At 40.2% G+C, this 16,758-nt stretch overlaps 1 protein-coding gene across 1 annotated transcript in view; it reads right to left on the bottom strand.

The window, feature by feature from the left end:
* Nucleotides 1-16,758, bottom strand: part of tpo (thyroid peroxidase) — a 71,434-nt gene that overhangs the window by 21,810 nt on the left and 32,866 nt on the right. Inside the window, exons 5-9 of the mRNA XM_073055446.1 lie at nucleotides 15,003-15,212; nucleotides 10,897-11,412; nucleotides 3,979-4,237; nucleotides 3,706-3,876; nucleotides 1,018-1,255 (exon numbers count right to left, since the gene is read on the bottom strand). Coding sequence (XP_072911547.1) covers nucleotides 1,018-1,255; nucleotides 3,706-3,876; nucleotides 3,979-4,237; nucleotides 10,897-11,412; nucleotides 15,003-15,212 — 1,394 coding nt within the window. The remainder of the gene's footprint in view (nucleotides 1-1,017; nucleotides 1,256-3,705; nucleotides 3,877-3,978; nucleotides 4,238-10,896; nucleotides 11,413-15,002; nucleotides 15,213-16,758) is intronic.

Here is a 16,758-nt window from a genome sequence, read left to right as displayed (position 1 = left end):
TGAGAAACAGCTAACTATATGTCACACTTCTTCCCAGCTTTGCTCAGCCATCAAGATACTTCTGGAAGGCTGAATGAGGAATGATGAATCTGTAATTGTATGGTTTCTTATGTTTAGGGAGAGAAGGATTTGCATTCATTCAAAGCTTATCATGCCTTGGAGCTTTCCAAAGAACTTTATAGTCAAAGAATTGCTTTGAAGCAGCAGGCACATTTTAATATATTATCACATTGTGTTGCAGCAAAATAAAGTTCAAGGAATGAATCTGCAGTAACATCCCAGGAAATAAATAATACGGTAAATGTTGCCTTTTGCCTAATGCCTGAGCCCAAGTAGCATTAATGGATTCGTGTTATAGATACTGATTATTGTCAATGCCATATAATTGTATTTTTGTATTCTATTTGTATATTTTAGGTTATTCATTTTCCAGATTCTGTGCTTTTACAGAGAAGGTTAGCTTTTATTGCCCCTTCACAACTGCTCCTAAAAGGTGGTACTGAGCCAATTTCTTGAGGCACTGCTGTCATGGTGCAGGTTCCTCAATGATAATGTTGGGCAGAGACAGCCACTCAGCTCCTTCCTGTGCATCCATGGACAAATATCCACTGTCAAGTAGCATAATGTATAATACGTTGAGTTTTTATTCAACACTTCAGAAGACATTTTATTTTACTTCAGCCGAATTTATGTTTTCTTTTAAAGCTCCAGGTCCTGCCTATACACCTTTTTCTGCCAAGTTATTACCACCATACAACACTGTAGGGACTATTTGTACTAAATATAGGATTGAAAGATAATGCTGCAAATTTGTGACCTTTCAACTGACCAAGGAAAGAAGCTTGGCATCTTCACTATTCTTTGCTTTTGTTTAGCTGTATTTGTTCTGCTTCAAAAATGCTTGAACTATCAGTGTTAAACTACTTAAATAAAGCAAAACCAATTTACCGGAGTGACGTGATCTAACAGCCTGTGTATGTGACTGGATTGGGATGAAACAATATTATAGAAACCCACCTATCACCTTCTCTTAAAGCTTTCATTTGTTTTCCAATTAAACAAGCAAATAATGGGCCAATTCTGGCTGCAGGCAGGAAATCTTCTGCCAATCCACCAAGCCAAATGTCAATATTGTCTGGATGTCCATAGAGATCCATTATCTTTTCAACAAAATCTGAATCAGATATTGCTTTCTTTAAATCAGCTTTGGTTTCCAACCTTTCAAGTTGACAAAATTCCCTCCAGTCATTGTATCCTAAAAGTAACATAAAACAATTTTTGTTAGCTTGGAATGAGAAAAATCAAACTTTAGTCTTGAAAGTAGATGATTGGAAATTATTATATTGTGGCTCAATGGGTACATCCTCAAATACTTGTTCCATTAGGTTAGTAGAAAGAGAGAGAAAATGGAATTACATAGACATGAGTGAGGAGCTGGCCAAACTTGATTGGAAGGGAACACCAGCAGTGAGCATAGCAGAACAGCAATGGCTGGAGTTTCTGGGGGCATTTCAAAAGGCACAAGATAGGTATATCGCATGAAGAAGTATTCTAAGAGGAGGACTAAGCAACTGTGGAAAGAAGTCAAAGACAGCATGAAAGCAAAAGAGAGGGCATAGACTACAGCAAAAATTGGTGGGAAGTTAAATGTTGGAAAGCCAACAGAAAACAGCTAAAGAAACCATATGAAGACAAAGGATGAAATATGAAGGTAAGCTAGTCAGTAATATCAAAGAGGATAGCAAAACATTTTTCAGATATATAAAGAGTTTTCAGAAAAGTAAGAGAGAATGTTAGATCACTGGAAAATGACGCTGGGAAGGTAGTAATGGGGGACAATGAAATGGCAGAGGAACTTAATAAGTATTTTGCATCAGTCTTCACTGTGGAAGACATTAGCAGCATGCCAGAAATTCCAGAATATCAGGGAGCAAAGTGAGTGTTGTTACTATTACTGATGAGTAGTTGCTTGGGAAGCTTAATGTCTGATGGTTCATAAGTCAGCTGGACCCGTTAGACTACACCCTAGGGTTCTGAAAGAGATAGCTGAAGATGTTATGGAGGGATAAGTAATGATTTTTCAAGAATCACTTGATTTTGGAATTGTTGCGGAGGACTAGAAAATTGCAAATGTCACTCCACTCTTTAAGAAGGGAGGGAGGCAGAAGAAATGAAATTATAGGCCAGTTAGCCTGAGTTCAGTGCTTGGGAAGATGTGGGAGTCCATTATTAAGGATGAAGTTTCGGAGTACTTGGAAGTGCATGATAAAATAGGTCAAAGTCAGCATAGTTTCCCTAAGATGAAATCTTGCCTGACAAATCTGTAGGAATTCTTTGAGGAAATAGCAAGTATGACAGACAAAGGCAAGTCAGTAGATGTCGTTTACTTTGATGTTCAGAAGGCCTTTGACGAGGTCCCACACATGAGGCTGCTCAATAAGATAAAGCTCATGGTATTACAGGAAACACACTTGCATGGATAGAAGATTGGATGACTGGCAGGAGGCAAAGAGCTGGAATAAAGGGGGCCTATTCTAGTTGGCTGCCAGTGACTAGTGATTTTTTTTGCAAGATTCTGTATTGGGAATGCTTCCTTCCATGTTATAGGTCAACAATTTGTATGATGGAATTGATGGCTTTGTGGCCAAATTTGCAGATGATACAAAGATAGGTGCAGTGGCAGGTAGTGTGAGGAAGTAGGGAATCTGTAGGAGGTCTTCACCAGTTTGTGAGAATGGGCAAAAGAGTGAGAGATGGAATATAGTGTAGGGATGTGTATGGTTATGTTCTTTGGTAGAAGGAATAAAGGCATAGACTATTTTCTAAACAGGGAGAAAATTCAAAATTCAGAGTTGCAATGGGCTGGTGAGTCATTGTGCAAGATTCCCTAAAGGTTAACTTTCTGATTTAGTCAGTGGTAAGGAAGGCAATGTTAACATTCATTTCTAGAATGCCAGAATTTAACAGCAAAGATGTGATGCCGAGGCTTTATAAGGCATTGGTTAGACTGCACTTAGAGTATTGTGAGCAGTTGTGGGCACTTTATCTACAAAAAGATGTACTGGCATTGGAGAAGGTCTAGTGGAAGTTCAGGAGAAGTGATTCCAGGAACGAAACAGTTAACATAGGAGGAGCGTTTGATGGCTCTGGGGAGAAAGTAGGAGAATGGGATTGAGAAGGATAATAAATCAACCATGATTGGATAGCAGAGCAGACTCAATGTGTGTCAGGTGGCCTAATTCCGCTTCTGTGCCTTATGGTGTTGTGGTCTTATGTAGTGAACGAAACATACTGAATCAACACATACACACAATGCTGGAGGAACTCCACAGGTCAGGCAGCACCTATGGAAAAGAGTAAACATTCAACATTTCAAGCTGAGACCCTTCATCAGGACTTGCTTAACAAGAGTTGTCCACTCTTTTCCTGAGATACTGTCTGATCTGCTGAGTTCCTCCAGCATCTTATGTGTGTTGTTTTGGATTTCCGGCACACGCAGATTTTCTTGTGCTTGTGGCACACTGAATCATTTAGTTTAAGTCAACAAAGCATTGCACTGGAGTAATGCCGAATGAAAAACAGTAATCTTTTTATACCTTGAGTTAGTCTGAGTTTGATTGGCTGCTCATAATTTACTGAACAGAGTGAAAAACACCAGGGATTGGTTACACTAGCAGCCTGAAGCAGCTCAGGGGTTGCACCTACCAGGAAGACCATGGTCACGGCCTCTTTGTAGATTCAGTGATGCCAAATCCAGAGCCACTGTATTGGTCAAGGCAAATAATTTCTCTGTCAATTCTTCAATCATCATTTGACTTGATGTTTGAAGTTTTGCTGGCTTTGCGAGAAGCCCTCTGAACAGTGGATCTAAACCACCTATTATTCACAACAGAAACACTGGTTTAGTGCAAAGGCTGACGTAAGTAAACACAGTGAGATAAACGTGTTTGGTTTTATATCAACAACTCTAACATTCACCTTCTTTAATGATTCGCCAAGGACTGAAAAAGGTCTTGTGGAGATTTATACTTGGGTATGTAGGATGCTCTTTGTAATTTTCATCGAGTCTTTGTATCCTGGGGCTGATGGTTGTGTGGCCAAAACGGAATGCTGCAGTTGCAAACACATTGGATAATGTGGGATTCACTGTTTCGTCATAGCCTTCATATTTTCCAATAAACTGATCAAATGCTTGAGAGCCAAGGATTTTAGGAATATAGTCTCTAAACGTAATAATCTAAAAGAAACAGCAAAATTCTCTTGTGAATAACTGTTGGAGCAAAGACATTGCCATTTCGATAATCTTATATTAAAGAGTTTAAAACATCAGTCTGGAGTGGACTTTTAATTATGAGATATGCAAGTGTTCTTAGAATCATAGAGTTTGTACATCACAGAAACAGAACCAGACCGACTTTTTGTCCACCCGCACTAATCTCAGTTGCTTGCATTAGTGCCAGATCCTTTGATGCCTTGTCCATTTAAGTGATTGGCTAAATGCTCCTTAAACTTATTTGATTCCACTACTCCTCTGGCAGCTTATTACAAATATCAGCCATTCTCTGTGTAAATACGTAAACTTACCCACCAGATCCCCTTTAAAACTCCTTCCTCTCACCTTACACCTGTGTTGTCTTGTTACCTCTATCATGCAAAAAAGTTGTTGACTCGCTAAATGGCTCTCATTTTATGCATTTCTAACAGGTCATTTCATAATCTCCTTCACTCCAAGAAAACAAAACCAGCTCATCCAGTCTTTTAGCACAAGGTCTTCCAATCAGGCAGTATCTTAGTAAATCTTCCTGACACTCTGCTTAGTGATAAAGGACTATAAGCTTTTAAACCCTAGTAGTGCAGTTAGCAACTGACACCAGAAGACCAGAAGACTGTACGGCACAGCAGCAGAATTAGGCCATTCATCTCATCGAGCTTGCACCACCGTCAAAACATGGCTCATTTATTTTTCCTCTCAATCCCATTCTCCTGCCTCCTCCCCAATAACAGCAAGAAACATTTGTGAAAACTCATTGACATTGTTCAATTAGATGAATCGTCAGCTTCAAAGCCATGACTGGCACTTTCCACTGCTGCCTGCCAAGATCGATTCATACACTCGCAGCACACAAGTTTTCAGAATTTCATCTAAAGTACCATGTTGTTAATGGAATATTTCTGTGTGAAAATTGGCTCCAATGCAGTAACAATCATCTCATTTGCAAAAAAAATCACTAAATAAATAGGAAATGTATGTCTCTATGTTTTTAACATCGGTCATTATTTCCAAGCAGATACAGTTGGGAATATACAGTAAGGGAATGATTTTCTGCTGACTAAGACCTCTTCATAAGTCAGATGCCACTGGATATCAGTGCTTAGTAGTCATTTCTCTTGCAGATGTAAGAATGAGTAGAGAGCACATGGATTGGTGGGGTGGCGGGGGTTGGGGTTGCAATGGAAAAGCAGGAGAAGGGCTCTCAGCAGGCAATCATTATGGATAATTTTCCAATCTGAACATCAGTCAAGAGTAGTGAATGAAATGTTGAAACCTCCCCAGGAGCTTTGCCACTAAAACAACTGCACCTTCTGGGCTAAGAAATGATAACATTTATTTGTAATTATTAAAATGACCAATGGCTCTGAACACTGATGTGTTGCGTTACTTCTGGCTTGAGATGTTCACGGTGTCCACTGTTGAAAGAGAGAACTTGCATATGTTTTATATTCTAAAAGAGATGACTACATTGCATTCAAAACCATGATTATTGTTAAGGAGTGTCCTGGAGTTATGTAAATATAGCAGATATTAATTCAAGTAAGAACCAGCCTTCAGTTCTTAATGTAAAATGTAAATTACAAGCAGTAAATTGAAGTTAGAGCAGAACTTTGCAAATAAACAATATTGTCTGTATGGCACAGACTAGGATATATAGTTTGCAAAATGGTGACTATGAGATGTTTGTAAAAGCATCAGCCAAACATTAAAACAATAGGTTTATGTTAATTGCTCTGCATCAACTATAGGTTTAGGGATTTTGCACCATTGTAACATTGTGAGCATTGTGTAAATTTGGGGAAAGTTTGCAAGCAATTTGTCTATCCAAGGTACTTGAACATTCAGAAATGACTCCCACTATTGTCATGCATTTCAAAGCAATCATTGGCAAACCAAAGTATTGAAGTATTGTAGCTATTCAAGTTGTATTGAATTACCTTTGATTTTAGGTTTGAGCTTGGGAGACTATGCAGGGTCTACAAGAGAATGTCCATTTGTCCTGATGAATAAAGACTTTCTATCTACAACTTCTTCAGTTTCCTCAATGACTCTGTTGCAGTCACAATATTTGGGGACTTGGCTGGGATATGTTTGTGACCCAGTTATATGGCCAGCAACCTCAGTAGTCTATGCTTACATCTATGCTCTATGCTTAAATCTGCTTAGACCAATGACCATGGAGTCATGAACTATCAAAGACTATGAAGGAGAGAAGTAAACAACATCAGATATTTCCTCAAAGAATTCCATCAGATTTGTCAGGCAAGATTTCCTCTCAAGGAAACAATACTGACTTTGGCCTATTTTATCATACACCTCCAAGTACCCCAGAATTTCATCCTTAGTAATGGACTCCCACATCTTCCCAAGCACTGAAGTCAGGCTAACTGACTTATAATTTCCTTTCTTCTGCCTCCCTCTCTTCTTAAAGTGTGGAGTGACGTGCAATTTTCCAGTCCTCTCACCCATTTGATAAACTATTGCCTCTTGAAAGATCATTGCTAATGCTTCCACAATCTCTTCAGCTCTCTCCTTCAGAAAGTTGGGATGTAATTCATCTTGTCCAAGTGATAGATCTACCTTCAGACCTGTCAACTCCCAAGCATCTTCTCCTCAGTAGCAGTAACAACACTCTCTTCTGCCCCTGATACTCTTGAATTTCTACCATAATGCTAATGTTTTCCATAGAGAAGATAGATGCAAAATAGTTATTAAATTCCTCTGCCATTTCTTTGGCCCCCATTACTATCGCTCCAGCCTCAACTTCCAGTTGTCTGACATCTACTCTCACCTCTCTTTTAATCTGTATTACAAAAAACTTTTGTACCTTCTTTTATTATATTGACTTGCTTCCCTTCAAATTTCATATTTTTTCTCTTGGCTTTTTAAATTGCTTTCTGTAGGTTTGTAAAAGATTTCCAATCCTCTAACTTCCCATTATTTTTTGCTATATTGTATTGTATGCCCTCTGCTTTGCCTTTATGGTGTCTCTGACTTCCCTTGTCAGCCACAGTTTCCTCCATCTCCCTTTGGAATATTTCTCCATCTTAGGAATTGTTCCCAGAAACTCCAGTCATTGTCATTCTTCTGTGATCCCTACTAGTGTCCCCTTCCAATCAACTGTGGCTAGTTCTTCTCTCATGCCTCTGTAATTCCCTTTACTTCACTGTAAAATCCTATACCATTACAGGAAGGATACTGGAATGGATAGAGGATTGGCTGACAGTGAGTGGGATTAAAAGGTACATTTTCTGGTTGGCTGCCAGTGACTAATGGTGTTCCTCAGGAGTCAGTATTGGGACTACTGCTTTTCACATTGCTTGTCATTGTCTTGGATAATGGAATTGATGGCTTTGTGATAAAGTCTGTGGATGATACGAAGATAGGTGAAGGAAGCAATGCAGTAGAACTTAGACAAATTGGAAGAATGGGCAAAAAAGTGGCAGATGGAATACAGTGTTGGTAAATGTATGATAATGCAGTTTGGTAAGAGGAACAGTAGCATGGACTAATATCTAAATGGGGAGAAGGTTCAAACATTAGAGGTGAAGAGTGACCTAGGAGTCCTCATGCAAGACTCCCAGAAGGTTAACTTACAGGTTGAGTCTGTGGTAAATAAGGCAAAGGCAATGATAGTGTTTATTTCAAGGGGAATAGCATATAAGAACAAGAAGATAATGCTGCGTCTTTATAAGATACTAGGAAGGCTGAACTTGGAGTATTGTCAACACTTTTGGGTCCCATAACTCATAAAGTATGTGTTGTCTTTGGAGAGAGTCCAGAGGAGGTTCATGAGGATAATTTCAGGAATGAAGGGGTTAACAGAAGAGGAGTGTTTGGCAGCTTTGGGCTTGTACTTATTGTAATTTAGAAGAAAGTATGGGGATCCCATTGAAACCTACTGAATGTTGAAAAGATTAGATAGGGTAGATACGGAGAGGATGTTTCCTCTGGTCAGCCTATCCAGAACTACAGGGCACAGCCTCAAAATAGAGGAGCGACCCTTTAGTACAGAAGTAAGGAGGAGTATTTGTTAGCCAGAGAGTGGTGAATCGGTGGACAGTCTGCCACAGACTGTGGTGCAGGCCATCTCCCTGGGTATATTTAAAGCAGAAGTTGATTGTTTCCTGATTGGTCAGGGCATCAAAAGATATGGCGAGAAGGCAGGCGTATGAGGTTGAGAGGGATCCAAAATCAGTCATGATGGAATGGTGGAGTGGACTTCATGGTCTGAATGGCCCAATTCTGTTCCTATCTGATGGTCTTCTTATAATACTGATGTCGTTATCTTCTTTGTCGAACTGCAGGTTGAATTTATAATATTATAAACACTTCTTTCTAAGAGTTCCTTTACCATCAAATTTGCTTACTTATGCAATATGCAATCCAGCATTGACTTTCTGGGCTCAACCACAAGCTTCTCTAAAAAGCCATCACTTTGGCATTCAACAAAATCCTCCCTTGGGATCCAGCACAAACCTGATTTTCCCAATCTACCTGCATATTGAACTCCCCATAACTATTGCAGCACCTTATCATGCCCACAGAAACTTCTGTCTACTCCTCTAACTATAGAATCCCCTATCATTACTGCACTCCTCTTTTCAGCCCTTCTGAGTCACAGAGCCAGAATCAGTGTCAGAGGCCTGCACGCTGTGGTTTTTGCTGGTAGGTCATCCCCCTAAACAGTATCAAAAGCGGTTTTCTTATTATTGAGGGGAATGGCCACATGTGGTACTTGACACTCTTGCCTCTCTTGTTGGTTTCCTAGGTACCCACTTCTTGCATTTTAGGGGTGACTATTTCCCTGCAGCTCCTGTCTATCACTTCCTCATTTTCCTGTATGAGCCAAAGGTCATCCAGCTGCAGCTCCATTTACTTAATATCATCTTTAAGGAGTTGCAGCTCAGTGCATTTTATACAGCTGTAGTTATCGGTGAGGCTGGAGTTCTCCCAAAGTTCCTACATTTCACACAAGTTGCAAGCCACTAACTCTGAACCCATTCTCAGCATACTAGCTACGTACTAACAGAGAGGAAAATAAAACTTACTAGAAATTTACTTGAACCTTTGCCTGTGCTTGACCTTGCCTGTCCTCACCCAAGCCTGTTGAGCAAAGTTGGACAACTCTAACACTACCCCACTCTAACAATGGTTGCTCTGTTTACATCTTTCTTTTTATTGGCTCAAATAAAACTCACTCCCAATGAGACTTGCAGTTTTCAAATGGGTCCTGTCCTGCACAATGTCACTCTTTCACTTGCTGCTTCAATCAGTGTAAAGGTAGAGCTGGGCAGATGGAAGGTAAAGTTAGAACACTTACAGAGAGAGATGTGGGTGAAAAACATTACAGGAATGAATCAGTCAGGAATCTGGGAAGTCTGAGAGTTAAATGGGCTAACACCCAGCATGTGAGTGCTCACTAGATAGCAGGCATGGGAATAACTGCTGAGGAAGGTAATGAGGTAAATTGCGAAGCCCTGGACCAGGCAGTTAACAAGTGGGGAAGTATCCACAAACAGCGGAGTTTATACCCAGCACTGTCTGTCAGAATGGTAGCCATAGAGACCAGGCAACGACAGACTCAGAACCCCGATGATTCCAGCAAGCAACTCAGACTCATCACCACCATCCACAGGTCTTTCACCACAGTGGAAAAGCAGAACATTCTAACCAGACTGCCCTCACTTAGAGCTGCATGTGCCAATGGAGAATTTTGGTGTAAGTTAGAAGAAATGATTGAAATCCGCCAGATGCACCACAAAGACATACACATATTGGTTAAAGCTAAATGTCTGAGTAATATGTGGGACAATATGACCCCAGGGGTGCAGGATGGAACATGGACAACTAGTGAGAGTGCCAGCAATAAGGAAATATTCCAGAACTTTAAGGAAGAAGTGAGGTAGTGAGTAACTGTGGAATGATAATGTCAGTTGGTCAGAAGGCTGGTGAACCTGCCATGGACTATGCAAAGCAGAAATACTGGTCCTGTAAGGAATGCTTAGGACTGGACACTCGAGGGAATGTTGATCCAACCTTCAAGAAAATGCTCAAAAAAGGGCTGAGCTCAGCCCACCGGGAGGTTTTAGTTTGGGGATAACTGGGACCTATCAATAGTTTCATGGGCCAGGGGAATAGACTGAATGAGAGAGAAAAGGGGTCATGCTGCAGTGGATATAAGCTGCTGTGAACACACAGAAGATTTGCTTTGTTGTCACTGACCAGGGAACCAAGCAGGAAACTACCAGAACAGATGTAGAAGAGTAAAGGAGGTGGTTTGTTACTGCTGTGGCCTCTCAGGCCATGGTCAGAGGCAATATTGCAAGAAGGAAAGAAATTGTGACAGCTCCCCACCAAGACAGGCAGAAGCCCTATTGACCGCTGACCAAATTAAAGATACCTCATATTCCATCTGGGTAGCCTCCAACCTAATGGTATGAACATTGATTTCTCTAACTTCTGGTAATCTTTCCCCCTCCCCCTCTCTCTTATTCATTGGGCACTCTGACTCTGCTCCAACTTCTTTTCTTCTGCTTATTGTAAAAATCCTGGGCTAGTATTTTTCACATGCTGTGCTCATTACAATTTTTGAACAATTTAGGAATAGTGAACGTACTAACCTGATGCAGAGCACCAATAATCTTACGTGCTTCATGGTAGATGATTTCTGAAGTCCAGTGAGGGTTTATCTTGTGTAAAGTCTTAGCTAACCGATTATGCTCACGCATCCACAATGTGTGCATTGAAGCAAGAGTAAGAACTTCATTTGCTCTGCTTTCTCCACTGAGAAAACATTCTATCCTTTCATTTTGAGTAGCATTGGGCTCTTGGGCACATGGAGATGGTTTCAGATCCACGAATGGCAACAGTTCACGTTTGCCATCTTTGTATTTTGTGTTCACAAGAAGGAGGCCCTCCTTACTTGAATAGTCCTTCAACTTTCTTTCCTGAACTGGCGTGCTTCCATAGACAGTTGAGGCATCAATAAAGGAAGTTACAGCATTAATCTGCTGTCGTGAGTTCACACTTGACAGCGTTTCAAAGTCAGCTCCTTGATCTGCTGACCCGCATGTGGGAGATGAGCGATAAAATGTGATGCACTCATTGATTCTGGAGCGTGGATCACTTTCAGGTATCTATTAGATGAATATTAGAATAAGACACAGTTAAGAATAACAGGACCATTGCAAATTTCTTACTTCCTGCCTGTATATCAAAGTTCAATAAACCTATACTAGAAGTGAAGAGCACAGAACTGGGCTCTTTGATTCACCACATCCACAACAATCACTTGCCTATTGTGCACTCTTCATATTTTCCCATGTTAGGACCACACATTTTGCCTATTTAACTGTCTGACTAAATGCCTCTTAATAATTATTCCTCGGCACTCTACCACCTCCTCTGGCAGGTCACTCAAGGCATCAAAGAAACTTTCATTTAAAGAAACTTAACTTTCAGATCCCCTTTAAAACTTCTTCCTCATCCCTTAAACCTATGCCCTCCTCTTTTGATACCCTTACTATACAAAGAAGATGTTGATTATCTACTATATCTATGCATCTCAGCATCTTATATGCTTCCTTCAAGTCACCGCTTAGTCTTCTTAGATAGAAGGAAAATTATCCCACCTTATCCAATTGATAGCTACAGCCTTCCAGTCCGGACAATCCTTTTTCCTGCACAATCACATCCTTCCTCTAATATGGCAACCAGAACTGAAGAAAAATGTGGTCTAACCGGTGTTTGGTAAAGCTGTAACGTAGTGCCTTGACCCTTGAAAGCAAGCACTCTATGTACCTCTTTATCACCATATTAATATCTGTTGCCACTGACAGAGAACTATGGATTTGAACTTCTTGTTCATCAGCGTTCCTCAGTGTCCTGTCATTTACTATATATAACCTAATCTTATCTGACTCCCCAAAGTGCATTACTTGCGGGATTAAATTCCTTTTGACAATCCTCCACTCAACCATTCAACTGAACTCTATCCTGTTCTAGCTTTAGACAAACTTCCTTGCTACTAAACACTTCACTAATTTTCAAGTCATCTGTAAACTGACTTAATTCTTCCTACCTTTATATGCAATCTGTTAAGGTACATTGCAAACAGCAAAGCTGCCAGCACTGTCCCTTTCATAAACCGCTAGTCACAGCTTCCTGATCCAAAACAAGATCTATGTTTGACCACCCTCTGCCTCCTATCAGGAAGGCAATTAGGAAGCTCTCCTCGGAATCCATGAGTCTTAGTCTTAAAGACCTGCATTTGTTAAAGTCCAGTTTAACAAATAAACTTCATTTGTAATAAAAATATATTTACAAGAATAAACCGTTCAATGTTGATTCATTCATTACATTCATAGTCAATGCTTTCTAAACTGTTCTATTGCATTCATGCACATCAATAGCTGTCACTTATCTGGAGCCTTTTTAAAAAAAACACACTATGAAATTAGTGAGGCAGGATTTTGCCCGCATAAAGCTGTGCTGGTCATCCCTATCCTGTCCTACCTTTTAAAAATGAACAGAAGTACGATTTCTTAGAATTTTCCCCACAGGCATTGATCGTGTGGATAGCCACAGGCTTTTTCTCAGGGTTGAAATGGCTAACACAAGGGGGCATAGTTTAAAGGTGCTTGCAAGCAGGTACAACGGGGATGTCAGAGGTGAGCTTTTCACATTGAGAGTGGTGGATGCATGGAATGCACTGCTAGTGAAGGTGGTAAAGGCGGATACGATAGGGTCTTTAAAGAGACTCTTAGATAGGTACATGGAGCTTAGAAAAATAGAGGGCTTCATGGTTGGGAAATTCTGGGCAGCTTCTGGAGTAGGTTATATGATCGGCACACCATTGTGGGCCAAAGGGGCAGTAATGTGCTGTAGATTTTCTATGTTCTATGTTCTATAACCATGTAACAATCACAGCACGGAAACAGGCCATCTCGGCCCTCCTAGTCCGTGCCGAACTCTTAATCTCACCTAGTCCCACCTACCCGCACTCAGCCCATAACCCTCCACTCCTTTCCTGTCCATATACCTATCCAATTTTACCTTAAATGACACAACTGAACTGGCCTCTACTACTTCTACAGGAAGCTCATTCCACACAGCTATCACTCTCTGAGTAAAGAAATACCCCCTCGTGTTTCCCTTAAACTTTTGCCCCCTAACTCTCAAATCATGTCCTCTCGTTTGAATCTCCCCTACTCTCAATGGAAACAGCCTATTCACGTCAACTCTATCTATCCCTCTCAAAATTTTAAATACCTCGATCAAATCCCCCCTCAACCTTCTACGCTCCAATGAATAGAGACCTACAACAAATATAAGGCTCATCTGCCTGCAGTTACTTAAAATATGCCAGTTGCCACTCTTAACCAAAGTAACAACTTTAGCCATTTTCCACTATTTTGATACATTTCCCAAGATGAATGTAGATTTAAAAAAATCTTAGTCTGGGTGCCACCAATGTTCTCCTTTATTTCCCATAGCATTGGGATTTAGATCCTTCTGGCTCTGGTGATTTATCCAAGCCATCTTACACCTCCACCTTTCAATATGTATAGCATTCTGCATGTTCCTGACAATCAAAATATCCCTTGCTGATCTCATTATCCTAATATTCTTCTTGTTGAATATATATGAGGCTTCCATTTCATCTCCTGGTTCCACATCTAGATTCCTAAGCTAATCCAGCTCTATCCCTGGATGTCCTACAGCACCTAATGTATTTACTGAATGACTTAGGAATGTCTTTAAGAGTACTTCTTGCACTCCTTTTTTTCTCTTCTAATTTCCTTTTTAAGTACTTTCTTACTCTCTCTATATTCCTCAAGAGACCTAAAATAGAACATAAAACAGTAAAACATAGGAGTCCATGACGTCTGCACTGTGTCACACCCAAATGAAGGTGTCCTTTGGTAAGCTTAAGGAGAACAGAAACCTCTTCTGGAACAGAAAGGCAAAAGTTCACTTGATCTTGATGCTTCGTACAAATATAGACCATGAACGCTCTCAGCATTAACTTTTCCTGATCAAACATTTGAAAGCGAAAGATGGCAGAATTAAAAAACCTTGGAGGAACATGCTTTCCCTGAGTCTTTGCTAACTCTCTTTTTTTAAAAAAGTCACACTTGTACAATACTCCTTTACCTGCAAGTAGTACTCTCAAGTGATTTTTGATGAGTTCTTTCTTGTGTTACCACTACAGTTGAAAATCATCTTTTAAATCTTGTGCCTATCAGCAGCAATCTCCTAACCAATGCAGCACTGAAAGAATCAGGGGAAGATAGAGAAGGTCATTCCAACCTTTCTATCTAAATATTATTATTAATCATTGCCATGAAGAAAGAGTAAATAACATTTAGCTGCAATGTGAATTGAACATCTAACTATAAGCAGATCCTTATTTCAGTCCTAGGTTGTTTAAGAAAGCTTTCAGCTTGCATGTTGTACTCTTGTATGGTTTTACCATGGTGCAGGACAGATTGAATATTTGTGGGTGGTACACTGGGGTCAGGAGGGAGAATTTGAAACGACTGTTATTCAAAATATATTTCTTTCACACCAATAGTTGAAACAAGATCTATGTCTCTGAAGTACTTGAGGAAGCCTTCAAAATTTTGGCTCAAAACATTATGCCCAGGCCTAAAGTAATCAGGAAACCTGATCTTCAGATAGTTTTTTTCAACTGTTCAGATTTGGTCACTTCAAGTTTCAGTACCTTAATTGGAAAACAGGGATTCAGATTTTGGCACATGGATTGGCAGTCTGCTCCTCCCTGGAAAGCAGCCTGGCTTGTGCTCTGAGGTGTGAATGCAAAATCATGGTCGATATACTGGCCCCACTCAATGAGGATATGGGAGTATAGATGATCTTCTGTCGTTGTAGTTCTATTGGCTGAACGAAAAATTTTGTTGGTTATCTCTCGGACCTGTTAAGAGAAAGAATTTGTTGAAAACAGATACTGATGCATTTGGTCTCCATGTACATCTTTGTGAGGCAAAAGGGTGCATTACAGAATTAGAATGAATTAGAAGCAAAACTGGAGACTTCATATTGGATTGGCTGTGGATGGAACAACAAAAGGACATTGCTCAGAAGAGGCTGATTAGAACCTTTGATAGTATGAGGAGGGAGAACTAACATTTATCATAAAACAGAGTAGCTGCTTGATCTGGAGTGAACAATTGAGTAGATTGGCTTCTGATATGCACATTCTACCCAGGAATGAGAAACCATAATAAAATTGTAACTAAAATTGTCATATTAATTTCAAATAATATTACACAAGAAAACTAATCGAATGCTGTAAGGTTCCAAGCAGTATAACTATCAAAGCAAGATTACTAATTTCCATTTGCTATTTATTTAGAGATATAGCACGGTAACAGGCCCTTCCATTCCAACGAGTCCTCACAGCACAGTTACACCCATGTGACCAAATAACCCATGAGCAATATGTTGTTGGAAAGTGGAGGGAGAGCTGAGTATCTGGAGGAAACTCCAGTGGTCACAGAGAGAACGTACAAACTCCTTACAGACAATAGCAAAACTGAACCTGGTCACTGGCACTGTAATAGTGTTGTGCTAATTACTACACTCTTTGTGCCATCCCTATTGTGAGCTTTGCACCTGAGCCAGTTATAAATGTGTAGAAAGCAAAATCAAGAGGCATTGCTTCTTTATTATTAAGACTTAAGATGTGAGAACAACCTAGTATGGTGGTGCACCTTAGACTTACGACCCTGGAGATTAATTTGAAAGTATTCTAGATTCCATCCAATGACCTAAATCCATGAGGCATATATGGAAGTACAATTCGCATATTTGTTATGACTGGCACTGTACTTTATTTTGGACCATAAGTTATAGGAGCAGAATTAGGCCATTTGGCCCATTGTGTCTACTCTGCCATTTCATCATGTCTGATCCAAGTTTCCTCTCAGCCTCAATCTCCTACCTTCTACCTGTATCCCTTCATGCCCTGACCAGTTGAGAATCTATCATACCCTGCCTTAAATATACATAAAAACCCGGCCTCCACAGCTGCCTGTGTCAAAGAATTCCACAGATTTAACTTTCAGCCTAAAGAAATTCCTTCTCATCTCTGTTCTTAAAGGACACTCAAAGCTGCTACACAGGTTGACTTTGTGGTTAAGAAGGCATACAGTGCATTGGCCTTCATCAATTGTGGAACTGAGTTTAGGAGCCGAGAGGTAATGTTGCAGCTATATAGGATGCTGGTCAAATCCCACTTGGAGTACTGTGCCCAATTTAGATCACATTATTACAGGAAGGATATGGAAACCATAGGAAGGGTGCAGAGGGGATTTACAAGGATGTTGCCAGGATTGGGGAACATGCCTTATGAGAACAGGTTGAGTGAACTCAGCCTTTTCTCCTTGGAGCGACAGAGGATGAGAGGTGACCTGATAGAGATGTATAAGATAATGAGAGGCATTGACCGTGTGGATAGT

This window comes from Hemitrygon akajei, chromosome 9 (assembly GCF_048418815.1).
Source record: "Hemitrygon akajei chromosome 9, sHemAka1.3, whole genome shotgun sequence".
Classification (NCBI taxonomy): Eukaryota; Metazoa; Chordata; class Chondrichthyes; order Myliobatiformes; family Dasyatidae; genus Hemitrygon; species Hemitrygon akajei.
This window is presented reverse-complemented; position numbering and strand designations above follow the sequence as displayed.